This window comes from Oncorhynchus mykiss, chromosome 4 (assembly GCF_057628025.1).
Source record: "Oncorhynchus mykiss isolate SJ-2025 chromosome 4, ASM5762802v1, whole genome shotgun sequence".
In the NCBI taxonomy this organism is placed as follows: Eukaryota; Metazoa; Chordata; class Actinopteri; order Salmoniformes; family Salmonidae; genus Oncorhynchus; species Oncorhynchus mykiss.
The window spans coordinates 68465316-68478688 of NC_143025.1; the positions used below are offsets into that span (position 1 = coordinate 68465316).

A 13373-nucleotide genomic window follows, 5' to 3' on the forward strand; every position below is an offset into this window, starting at 1 on the left:
GAGCTGCTCTGACAGCTGGTGCTTAAAGTTAGTGAGGGAGATATGAGTCTCCAGCTTCAGGGATTTTTGCAGTTTGTTCCAGTCATTGACAGCAGAGAACTGGAAGGAAAGGCGGCCAAAAGAGGAATTGGCTTTGGGGGTGACCAGTGAAATATACCTGCTGGAGCGCGTGCTACGGGTGGGTGCTGCTATGGTGACCAGTGAGCTGAGATAAGGCGGGGCTTTACTTAGCAAAGACTTATAGATGACCTGGAGCCAGTGGGTTTGGCGACGAATATGTAGCGAGGGCCAGCCAATGAGAGCAGTATACGGGGCTTTGGTGACAAAACGGATACCACTGTGATAGACTGCATCCAATTTGCTGAGTAGAGTGTTGGAGGCTATTTTGTAAATGACATCGCCGAAGTCAAGGATCGGCAGGATAGTTAGTTTTACGAGGCTATGTTTGGCAGCATGAGTGAAGGATGCTTTGTTGCATAATAGGAAGCCGATTCTAGATTAGCATGCATTTAGTTTTACTTGCATGTAAGAGCAGTTGAAGGCCATGGAAGGAGAGTTGCGTTGTGTCCTAGAGACCACAGTAAAGTTGTAAAACGCTTCTAGTGATAGTAAACTCTCTGCCAAAGTATAATGCATTAGAATGTCTCCGCTGGAACTACAAACATAAACCTGTAACTGTCTCTGTTCTGAAACTAAATTTATGTCAGAAGAAATATATTGTTTCTTATTCAAGAAGTCTGGTGTCAGGTCATAAATGGTGATTTTGTGTGTTGCCACATTCTGGTAGGCCTTCTATTGCTTAAAACTAACCTCCAAAATAAAAAATACATTTCTGGTTAAAATATTATTGTACACATCTTAGCTAGCCTACACCATTCACTAGGCTATGAAGACATCATTGAAGAAGCCTCTTTATGCATGCAGAGCATCACGCGGTGGTCTGGCCTCTCCTCATCTATGAGAGGCTGAGGTCTCTGTTTCTATGGCAACACCCCTCCTCCCTCCTCCCTTCCCTCACGCTCTGCGCGCACAACTCGTACGCACCCTCCTCTCTGTCTGCATCCCTTCTCCGAGGCAACGACCCCCATGCTCTGTGCGAGACCCATAGCAGCGTCGCTCTGTCAGGAGGATAAAGCAGGAGACGAGACAAGGAAACAGGGGAAAAAAACATGGCGCTCATCCCATCTCAGGTGCTAAGGGTAGCCATCCTCCTGTCCTATTTCTCCATCCTCTGCAATTATAAAGCCATTGACATGCCCGCGCATCAAACATACGGCGGTAGCTGGAAGTTTTTAACATTCATAGACCTGGTAAGTGTAATATTGTTCTCTAGAACGGCTCCTGGTCAGAAATGGTAGCACGTCATAGTATGGTATGCTACAGACGGTCAGTGACCTACCTCCAGTTGTTGATACCGCCCACCCTCGGTTGCGAAACGGGCCTAATATGTCTTATTATGATGTCCGCTACAATATGTTTTGTTTTTTCCAGCGTTAATACGGATTCCTCACATTTTTGGGCACGTGTTAGACATAAAAAGCTCACACCCACTAAAAAGTGCCCCTCTCTTCTCGGCTGCTGCTGATGCGCGCAAGCGGTTTGCCTTCTGTTGCAACATTGTAATCATATCATGAATCACAATTAAGCAGCCAGCCGTGCCCCGTGGGTAACCGAGATGATGTTATTAAGATAACAAGGTCCCGAGCTCAAATTATTCCCCTGTTACATTATCACACAGCCGTCATTTTAACAGAATGTGGTTTGGGTAGTAAAACATGTTGTATGGAAACACCCAGGATGTTTTCTTTATCTCTCTTTCTGTCTAGCTTGTTTTTTTTTTTGGAGCGGTTGTACTTTTGTTTTCTGAAATTAATTGTAATTTTCAGCTTTACTACTACTGCACACACACACACACACACACACACACACACACACACACACACACACACACACACACACACACACACACACACACAGACACACACACACACACAAAGCACACACTTTTATTGGGCCAGTCAATTTTTTTACCAATGACTCATGTTTTCCACATTAGAAGCCCACTGCTGAACTATTTTCATGGCAATAGTGTTAAATGCAATAACAGCAATAAAATGTTTTGTTATTGTGCATTACAACAGCTATTGATTTTGCCTGTCATAAATCCTGACACAACAAAGTATGTGCGTGCGTGTGTGAGAGAGTATGTGTTTGTGAGAGAGAGAGAGAGAGCGTGTGTGTGTGTGTGTGTGTGTGTGTGTGTGTGTGTGTGTGTGTGTGTGTGTGTGTGAGTGAGAGAGAGAGACTTTCGTGCGTTCAATATTCCATCTTTAATCGTGATCCTACAGTAATAAGAAAAATGACAATATGAAGTCAATATGCAAATTCCAGGAATAGTCCTTCAATTGGCTCCTCTTTTTTGCTTCCTATTTACTGTAATTAAATTGTACAATGTCTCTTCCCATTATAATGGATCCTCTCATTCTGGCATCAATATGTTTTTTTTCTTCTTCTCGGGAATACGTGTTTTAGCTCATACAAAATTGCCATGACGAAAATAATCTAACATGAAGTGACTCAGAGGTGGAAATATATTGACTTTGACATGAAACAGCTACAGTATGTACAGGCCTTTTGAATAACTGGTTTGGTTATTGGTAAGGATTACAATTGCTTTAAGCATTTCTTATTCTAAATGTTCATCATGATTGAGTCATCTTACCTGTTAGAGTGGTTGCTATATGTAGAAGTTACTGGAACAGACAACAAAAAACATGTCATCACAGCACAATCTCTAGCCACAATAAGACATGCCACTCGCTCGCAGGCTGTTGTGCAACGAACCAGACCTTTCCAAGGGGGAATGGGAAACTCTAGAAACAAGCTGTAGGCCTGTCATCCATGGATCTGTCAACACTAATTCTGTAACACTTCACTTACCTTGCTGTGATTTTAACCTGTAGATAGATTTTCATTGGGACTCAGTCATCCATTATTGAGTGTTTGGGTCAGATTTAGGTTCCCATCAGGGGGATACATTAGGAGGAGAACACAGGGCTGTCACGTGGGGTTATACCACCAGTGACAGCTGGCCTTTGTCCACATCAATCAATAGACAGAGCGAAACCTCTAACCCCTGTGTTTGGAGGAATCAAATGATCTGAAAAGTCTCGCTCCGGTTTAACATAGTGCCTCCGTCGGAAAAAAAGTGAGGCGCCTAGCAGACAGATTGTGAAACTGAACGTCTGTTTGGGTCATACCTTTGGTTTAAATTGTTCTCTCACTTCCACGTTGTTCGTTAAACTTATCAGTTTTAAGCCAAGTAAGTAACCGTATAGAGCAAGTGTCATCTACTCTATGTTATGAATCACATGCACACACATAAGTAGTATCACGCACATAAGTAGCATTCGATAACTGCGGTGACAGTGCAGAACCCTCCTGCCTTGCCCCACAGAGTCAGAGTGTCAGGTGATGCTTAGAGTGGGGCAGGTGTGGACAGAGAGATATTCTGTCTGGCTCTTTAGTACATATGAAGTGTGTCCCCGTCCCTGGAGTATCCAGTCCAGTTCTCCCTCTCTGCCTCTGGCCAGCATGCTACACAGCACGTGTAAAGAGGGATAGGTGGAGTGTAGGACAGTACCTAATGTCTACGTTAACTAAGGACTACTGTACTCTCCTGTCAGCCTCTGCTAACTGTGGAGGTAATTAGGTTCCTATATACATTACGTTACTTCCCATTGTTCTATAAATGGCTAACTGATGTTTCCTTAATGCTCTTCTCTAATGTAATATAGTTAATAGACACTGGATATGTTCAGGCTTGTAATTATTGTATTGTACGTGCGTCATAACTCCTATAGCTGTTGTAAAGATAAACTGTCTCACACTTGTTCATGCAGCATCCATTTTCTCCTTCCCAGATTCCCTCTGGCCCAGCTGTATACATTTGAGTTGTGTGGAGCAACACTTTATGACTTGCGCTCCAGTCCAGGAATTACTGTGGTTGCACCTAAGTGCCTGCGATACAGGGTAGGGAAAAGAGCCCATAGAGCTAGTAAAGGGTTTTATACTTAGCAATTGGCATTCATTCCCTGTGAGAGCTCTGTTTTTCAAACCCATTGCATTTGATCTTAGTGAAAGAGACCTGGAAGGCATTCGTTTTTAGAATAGCCTCAGGCTAACATGCTGTTACGGAGGCTAAAAACGAAGTAGAAGATATAAAGACAACTAAGAACTTCTGAGAAATTAAATACCTGTCTTGCGTGTTAGCTAGGGGTCATACTAATGCCGTTGCTGGGCACTACCCTGTCCTCAAACCAAGTTTTGCGAGGCAATTTTCTGACCAAAAAGATGTGGGTTCCTGGAATCCTAAATTAAACAGTGAATTAATGAGAATTAAAGTCACACTTTCCAGTCTGTTGGATTTTTGCTGTGGAGATAAAGACACCCTGTTATGTTCTCTTGCTCTTAATTTAATGCATTAATAATCTCCACCACTGCCACAGACTGCTCTTAGACTCACAGAAAATGACATATGCTAGCTTAAGGGGATAGACATTGACAGGATGGGGTTTATGCAATTGTTCAGTTGTTATATAATGCTTATTTAAATACAAAATACCCTCTATGAATGTATCTATCTCCATTTTTTGTATTTATCTCTATACTTAACATGAATATTCATTGTATTTTAGAGAACACCTCAATTGAACTCCTTTGTGATATACATTCTGTACATTGAGCTCCAAAAGTTTTGGGACAGTGACACCATTGTTGTTGTTTTGGCTCTATACTTCAGCACTTTGGATATGAAATGATACAATGACTATGAGGTTAAAGTGCAGACTGTCAGCTTTCTTTTGAGGGTATTTTCATCCATATCGGGTGAACCGTTAGGAAATTCACCTTTTGTGTATAGGCCTGTCACGGCTGGCTAGGTGTGTAGCGAGGAATCAGGCGCAGAGAGCAGAGAGGTCCAGGGGAAAAGTGCACTTTAATACGGCACCAAAATGAAATGCCCAACACGCAGGGCGCAAACACTGACCAACCCAAAACAACGGGTAACAAGGTCCAGAGCACTAACAACACCAACGATACAACGTGAACATCAAAATAATCCCGCACAACAAAGGGGCGGGTTCCATACGCTAAATAGGGAAGAAAATCAAGCACACACAAAATAGGAACAGGTGTAACAAATGAGACAAAACTACCCGAAAAGAAAACGGGATCGGTGACGACCGCCGGGCACCACCCGAACAGGCGGGGGAGCCAACTTCGGCGGGAGTCATGACAGTACCCCCCCCCCCCCGTGACGCGCGACACTCGCAGGCTTCGAGGGCGCCCCGGAGGGCGAGGCAGTTCAAAATGTCCCCCACCGGTACCCAGCACCTCTCCTCCGGACCGTACCCCTCCCAGTCCACAAGGTACTGTAGGCCCCTCACCCGGCGTCTCGAGTCCAGAATGCTACGTACTGTGTATGCCGTGGAACCCCCGATGTCCAGAGGGGGCGGAGGGACCTCAGGCACCTCACCTTCTTGTAGGGGACCAGCCACCACCGGCCTGAGGAGAGACACATGAAACGAGGGGTTAATACGATAATAAGCAGGTAGTTGTAACCTATAACACTTTGTTTATCCTCCTCAGGACTTTAAATGGCCCCACACACTGCGGCCCCAGCTTCCGGCAGGGCAGGCGGAGGGACAGGTTTCGGGTCGAGAGCCAGACCCGGTCCCCCGGTGCGAACACGGGGGCCTCACTGCGGTGCTGGTCAGCTCTCTTCTTCTGCCGTTCCCCAGCCAGTCTCAGCGATTCCTGGACGGCTTTCCAGGTGTCCTTTGAGCGTTACAGCCATTCCTCCACCGCAGGAGCTTCGGTCTGGCTCTGATGCCATGGGGCCAGGACTGGCTGGTAGCCCAACACACACTGGAAGGGAGACATGTTAGTTGAGGAGTGGCGAATGGAGTTCTGAGCAAGCTCTGCCCAAGGAACATACCTCGCCCACTCCCCTGGCTGGTCCCGGCAACACGACTGCAGAAACCTGCCCACATCCTGGTTTACTCGCTCCACCTGCCCATTACTCTCGGGGTGGAAACCTGAGGTCAAGCTGACGAGACCCCCAGCATCTCCAAACTCTGGACGTGAACTGGGGACCCCGATCAGAGACGATGTCCTCAGGCACCCCATAGTGCCGGAAGACAAGTGTGACCACGGCCGTTGTGGAACGGGGAGGGGCTGTAACTTTCCTCTAGGAAGGTGTCGAGGAGCCTTGCTCTGAGCGCACACTGAGCAGGTGGAGACATAAAACCTCACTTCCTTCGCCAACGTGGCCACCAGTATCTCCCCCTAAGATGCCAGGATGACCCGAGGAGCCCAACGAATCAGCCTGTCACGGACACCCCGCGGCACGTACTGAGCCCCCGCTGGACACTGAGGGGGGGCAGGCTCCAACCGTAGTGCCCTCTCTATTTCCGCGTCCACCTCCCATACCACCGGTGCCATGAGACGTGAAGGTGGAATGATGGGGGTCGGCTCGATGGACCGCTCCTCGGTATCATATAGGCAGGACAGCGCGTCGGCTTTAGTGTTCTGGGAGCCTGGCCGGTATGAGATGGTGAAGCAGAACCTGGTAAAGTACATGGCCCATCTAGCCTGACGTGGATTCATTCTCCTCGCTACCCAGATATACTCGAGATTACGAAGGTCAGTCCAGATGAGAAAAGGGTGCTTAGCCCCCTCAAGCCAATGCCTCCACACCTTCAGAGTTTTGACTATAGCTAACTCCCGGTCCCCCACGTTATAGTTTTGCTCCCCCGGGCCGAGCTTCTTCGGAAAAAAAGCACAAGGGCGGAGCTTTGGTGGTGCGCCTGAGCGCTGGGACAGCACGTCCCCGACCCCTGCCTCGGACGCATCCACCTCCACTATGAACGCTAAAGAGGGGTCCGGATGAGCCAACACTGGCGCATTGGTGAACAGCTCCTTCAGATGACTGAAAGCTCTGCCCACCTCTGCTGACAAGCGCAAGCGTGCCGGTCCTCCCTTCAGCAGTGAGGCAATGGGAGCAGCCACCTGACTAAAACCCCGGATAAACCTCCGGTAGTAATTGGCAAACCCTAAAAACCGCTGCACCTCTTTTACCGTGGTCGGAGTCGGCCAATTACGCACAGCTGTAACGCGGTCACACTCCATCACCATCACAACGGCTTGTTTGGAGAACACCCATTTCTCAGCCTTGACATACAGGTCATGCTCCAGCAGTCGCCCAAGTACCTTACACACCAGAGACACGTGCGCGGTGCGTGTGGCATAATAGATCAAGATGTCATCGATGTACACTACCACTCCCTGCCCGTGCAGTTCTCTGAGAATTTCGTCTATGAAAGATTGGAAGACGGCTGGAGCATTCTTCAATCTATATGGCATGACGAGGTACTCATGCGGTTTTCCACTCATCTCCTTCCTGGAAATGCACCAGGTTATACGCACTCCTCAGGTCCAGTTTTGTGAAGAAACGCGCCCCGTGAAATGATTCCACCGCCGTAGCGATGAGAGGTAGTGGGTAACTAAACCCCACTGTGATTGAATTAAGACCTCTATAATCAATGCACGGACGCAGACCTCCCTCCTTCATCACAAAAAAGAAGCTTGAGGAGACGGGTGACGTGGAGGGCCCCTGCCCCTGCCCCAGAGATTCAGTGACATATGTCTCCATAGCCACTGTCTCCTCCTAGGACAATGGGTACACGTGACTCCTAGGATGTGCAGCGTTCTCCAGGAGGTTTATCGCGCAGTCCCCTCGACGATGGGGTGGTAATTGGGTCACCTTCTTCTTACATAAGGCGATAGCCAAATCGGCATATTCAGAGGGTATGCGCACGGTGGAAACCTGGTCTGGACACTCCACCGTAGTCGCACCTATGGAAGCTCCTATACACCTGCCTGTACACTCCTCTGTCCACCCTCGAAGAGCCCCCTGTCTCCATGAAATCACTGGGTTGTGATGAGCTAGCCACGGAATTCCCAACACCACTGGAAACGCAGGTGAATCAATAAGGAATAGACTAATCCGTTCCTTATGACCCCCCTGCGTTACCATGTCCAGTGGCACCGTGGCCTCCCTGACCGGCCTTGACCCTAATGGTCGGCTATCTAAGGAGTGCACGGGGAAAGGTTGGTCTAACGACACCAAGGGAATCCCTAGCCTTAGTGCGAGCCCATGATCCATAAAGTTCCCAGCTGCGCCTGAATCGACTAGCGCCTTATGCTGTAGAGAGGGAGAACCCAGGTAAAGAGGTCTGATGCAGACTCACCTGGGGTGAACGAGTAGTGCTCCGCCTGCCCTCCCGACTCCCAGTCGTGTGTCCTCGCCGACTACAACTGGTGCAGGAGGAAACTCCTCCTCCGGTCCCCCTCGATGCAGCCCCCCCTAACTCCATGGGGATGGGAGCAGGAGGGCCTGGGGGTGGAATCAACAAGGCCCGTTCCGGACGCCTGCGGGCTGCCATCAGGTTGTCCAGACGAATGGACATGTCCATCAGTTCATCCAATGAGAGAGTAGTGTCCCGACACACTAGCTCCCTGAGGACGTCCTCCCTGAGGCTACAACGGAAGTGATCCATCAAGGCCCTGTCGTTCCACCCAGCTCCTGCGGCCAAGGTCCTGAACTCCAGGGCAAAGTCCTGCGCGCTCCTCGTCTCCTGTCGCAGGTGGAACAGCCGTTCACCCGCCGCTCGGCCCTCCGGTGGGTGATCAAACACAGCCCGGAATCGGCGGGTGAACCCGGGGTAGTGATCTCTCGCCGAGTCTGGGCCATTCCACAAAGCATTGGCCCACTCCAGGACTCGCCCCGTCAAACAGGAGATGAGGAAGCACACGCTCTTCTCCCCTGAGGGAGTCGGACGGACGGTAGCTAGGTATAATTCCAGTTGGAGGGGGAACCCCTGACACCCAGCCGCCGTCCCATCATACTCCCTGGGGAGCGCCAGACGCAGGGCCCCGGAGCCGGATGCTGAAGCAGGGGTAGGTGGTGCTGGTGGGGGTCGGTCCATCCTCTCCATCATTTGATACATGGCGGACCCAATCCGGTGAAGAACGGTGGTGTGATGGAGGACCCTCTCCTCCATCGATGGGAGAGGAGGTGTGGCTGCTCCTGCTGATTCCATATTAACAGGTGCGGGATTCTGTCACGGCTGGCTAGGTGTGTAGCGAGGAATCAGGCGCAGAGAGCAGAGAGGTCCAGGGTATAAAGTGCACTTTAATACGGCACCAAAATGAAATGCCCAACACACAGGGCGCAAACGCTGACCAACCCAAAACAAGGTCCAGAGCACTAACAACACCAACGATACAACGTGAACATCAAAATAATAACACACAACAAAGGGGTGGGTTCCATACGCTAAATAGGGAAGAAAATCAAGCACACACAAAATAGGAAGAGGTGTAACAAATGAGACAAAACTAACCGAAAAGAAAAAGGGATTGGTGGCAGCTAGTATGCCGGTGACAACGACCACCGAGCACCACCCGAACAGGCGGGGGAGCCAACTTCGGCGGGAGTCGTGACAAGTCCCCCAGTTTAGGGGACCAAAATAATTGGGAAAATGTACTTGTGTATGTGTATTAATATTGTAAAAAGTTAAGTGTTTGGTCCCATATTCATAGCACACAATGACTACAGATGCACAAGTATCATACCCCCTCCCAAAACTGCTAACCTGCCCTGTTATTGTAATGGTGAGAGGTTAGCATGTTTTGGGGTATGATATTTGTGCGTCTGTAACTTTCTCGCCCATCATTATTCACGATTCATTCACGATTATCTATAATCATTGCCGCATCCACATGAATGTAGAAGTGTTTAGAAACATATTCTATTCTTATTTACAATAAAAGTAACCCCAAAATTACACAATACATTATTTACCATTCACAACATAATCTGAAACACAACTAAAACAAACAGCAAATGCATCCAACAAGTTTGTGGAGTCACAAGCTTTATGTAGTCATTGCATGCTATGAATATGTGACCAAATACTTAATTTTCTACTACTTTAATACACATATAAGTTCATTTGTCCCAATACTTTTGTTCCTCTAAAATGTGGGGACTATGTGCAAAAAGTGCTGTAATTTATGTACAGTTCACCTGATATGATTGAAAATACACTCAATTTATAGCTGACAGTCTGCACTTTAACCTCATAGTCATTGTATAATTTCAAATTCGAAGTGCTGGAGTACAGAGGCAAAACAAATGATCACTTTCCCAACTCTTTTGGAGCTCACTGTATTAATGTATTGTAGATATCTTTTTAAGGATTACTATGTTTTTCATGAATATAATGTGATGTAAATATTTGAAGCTACTGTGCTCTTGAGAAATGAGGAACTACTGATTTTGTGAAAAAATGATCAACCATTTCCTGTTTGCTAAAATTCGAATAGTTTGCCTAATTTCAGTTTGTGACAAAACAAGCAATGGATCGTGTAGAGCAGGGGTGTCAAAGTCAAATGGACGGAGGGCCAAATAAAAAAATCAGCTACAAGACGAGGGCCGGACTGTTCGAATGTTCATTGAAAAATTTTTAAATGACGCATATAGTCTAGTGAACCTAATTGAACCTACTGAAAACCTAACAAATATATTACAATATGATCAGATAAATAAAGCAATATTTTCTTATGGCTCTGTCAGTAATCTTTAATTTTCAACAGACACAAAAGACAAATTTCCTTTATATAAATATCCCCATAACATGAACATTAAATGAAAGAAACCGGTATTCAAGGCACCATCAGTAGACTATATTTTCTATTTTAGCAAAAGTGGGCTAAATTTACTTCAAAGAAAAAACAATAATAGCAATTTTCTATCATCCACTCAACTGAAATATTTTTAAAATATAATTGGATTGAAATACAAAAAAATAAAGTGCAAAAATCTATTAATCAAAAACAACACTTTGTTTAAGGAGAAGTAACATGCAGTGAAAACAAATATTAAATTTTAACTTTTAAACTTGAACTGAGTAAAAACTCTAAATATGTGATTGCACAGTAATGTTCACTTGTTTGAGGTTGAGGGTGATACTTGGTGGTGTCCCATCTTTTCCACAAGTTCATCAATGTTCGGGGTAAGGCTCTGAGCTGAAGAAATCCTCAGAATTGAGTGGAGGTGTTCAGCAGTAAGTCGACTTCTGTGTGATGTTTTGTTCAGGTTCATCAAAGAAAACAGTTGTTCACACAGGTATGTGCTGCCAAACATAGACAACGTTTGAGCAGCCTGGATGCGCAGCTGGGGCATTGTGCCGGGGAGGAAACGGGCGAACTCCGCAGCACCCACTGCCGCATATTTTGCCCTCAGTGCATCATTGCATTGGAGGTCAATCAACTCCATTTGGAGGTTTGGTGGTGAGCTTTCCACGTCAACAGCAAATGGGTTACCGAGCAGTTCCAACCTGCTTTTTTGTGCTTCAAAGTCAGCAAATCGGCGTCGAAAGTCAGCGGCAAGCATATCTATTTTATCAGCCAACTGTGTGCTCGGGAACGCACTGGTAGAGAGCTTCTCTTTCATGGTCTGGCAGCTGGGAAAGTGGCTCAAATTTTCTTTCCGCATCTGCGTCTCCCACAGAGTCAGTTTGGTTTTAAATGCCTTCACTGTACTGTACATATCAGAGATGACACGATCCCGACCCTGCAGCTGCAAGTTTATTGCATTCAGATGACTCGTAATGTCACACAGAAAAGCCATTTCACACAGAAACATTTCGTCTCGGAGTTGTGTTGTGTCTTTCCCTTTGCTGTCCAAGAACAGACAAATCTCCTCACGAAGCTCGAAACATCTTTGAAGCACCTTTCCCTGGCTTAGCCATCGCACCTCTGTGTGATAAGGCAAATCACCATGCTCCGTTTCTAACTCCGTCAGAAATGCCTTGAACTGGCGGTGATTCAAACCTTTGGCTCTGATAAAGTTAACTGTGCGCGTGATGATGCTCATTACATGCTCCATTTTCAAGGCTTTACCGCACAACGCTTCCTGGTGTATGATACAATGATAAGCTGTCAGCTCACCTGTCGCGTTTTCCTCTTGCATCTTTTCCCGTATCTTCGCCACCAGTCCGCTCCTGTGTCCACACATCGCAGGTGCTCCGTCGGTTGTCAAACCCACGAGTTTTTCCCAAGGCAGCTCCATCTCATTTACACATCTTGACACCTCTTCATACAAATCATGCCCCGTAGTTGTGCCATGCATAGGACGTAAAGCCAAAAACTCCTCTGTCACGCTTAGGTTGGAGTCCACTCCGCGGATGAAAATTGACAACTGGGCAATGTCAGAAATGTCGGTGCTCTCATCCACAGCCAAGGAATATGCAATAAAATCTTTTCCCTTTTTCACAAGCTGCTCTTTTAGATTGATGGACAACTGGTCTACTCTCTCGGCAATGGTGTTTCTGCTCAGACTCACATTTAAAAAGAGTTGCCTTTTTTCTGGGCAAACTTCGTCACAAACTTTAATCATGCAGTTTTTGATGAAATCCCCCTCCGTAAATGGCCGGGCTGATTTAGCGATCTCTTCTGCCAAAATAAAACTGGCCTTGACAGCAGCCTGGCCTTGTGATTTGGCTTTTTTGAACAGAGCCTGTCGAGATTTGAGGCCTCGTTTTAATTCCTCTGCCTTTTGTAGCCTTTGTTCCATGTCCATATTCTTGTTTTTGTCCGCGTGTTTCGTTTCATAATGTCATCTCAGATTATACTCTTTCAGTACCGCCACACTTTCTCCACACAGAAGACACACAGGTTTTCCAGCTACCTTCGTGAACATATACTCCGACTCCCACCTTGTTTGAAACCCCCGGTTCTCAGTATCCACCTTCCGTTTTGCCATTTTTGATGGGTATCTGAAAGTTAATTTTACTGTGATGCTGACGACTGCTGTGCCAATAAATATTGAAATGAAGCAGCCTACTGCTCAGTGCGTCACCTTTGCATTGTGGGAAATGTAGTATTGGTGCGTGTAAAAGATCTGCGGGCTGCCGGCTTGCTGCGGGCCGGTTCTAATAATAAATCAAGATCATCCCAGGGGCCGTAAAAAACCTTCTTGCGGGCCGGATGTGGCCCGCGGGCCTTGACTCTGACATATGTGGTGTAGAGAATCATTGTACCATCTAAACCGCTGTGAAATATATTTTCATTACACCAAAAATATAGTATTTTCTTTCAGCTGTTTGAAGCTGGTGTACAAAACTGAAAGTAAAAGACTCAAAAACAAAACTTAAGAACGGGAAACATAGAAATAGAGCACATTGAACAGATCTACCACTTCTTAGACTTGCTTTCAATGAGAATGACAAATCTATAACTCAGAT

The 13373-nt window shown here is 46.7% G+C and overlaps 1 protein-coding gene across 3 annotated transcripts in view; it reads left to right on the plus strand.

Annotated features, from left to right (window-relative positions):
* The first annotated feature begins 959 nt into the window (after window positions 1-959).
* The window catches only part of LOC110522246 (androgen-induced gene 1 protein), a 57956-nt gene continuing 45542 nt past the window's right edge, over window positions 960-13373 (plus strand). For 2 of the 3 annotated variants that reach the window (XR_002473275.3, XM_090233468.1), the window contains exon 1: window positions 1017-1310. Coding sequence is in view for 2 of the 3 variants with exons in the window: in XM_090233468.1 (XP_090089594.1) it covers window positions 1170-1310 (141 nt within the window). In the remaining variant the exon portion in view is untranslated. Of the gene's footprint in view, window positions 1311-13373 lie in introns of all 3 variants that reach the window. The other variant, XM_021600478.3, reaches the window with a different exon arrangement.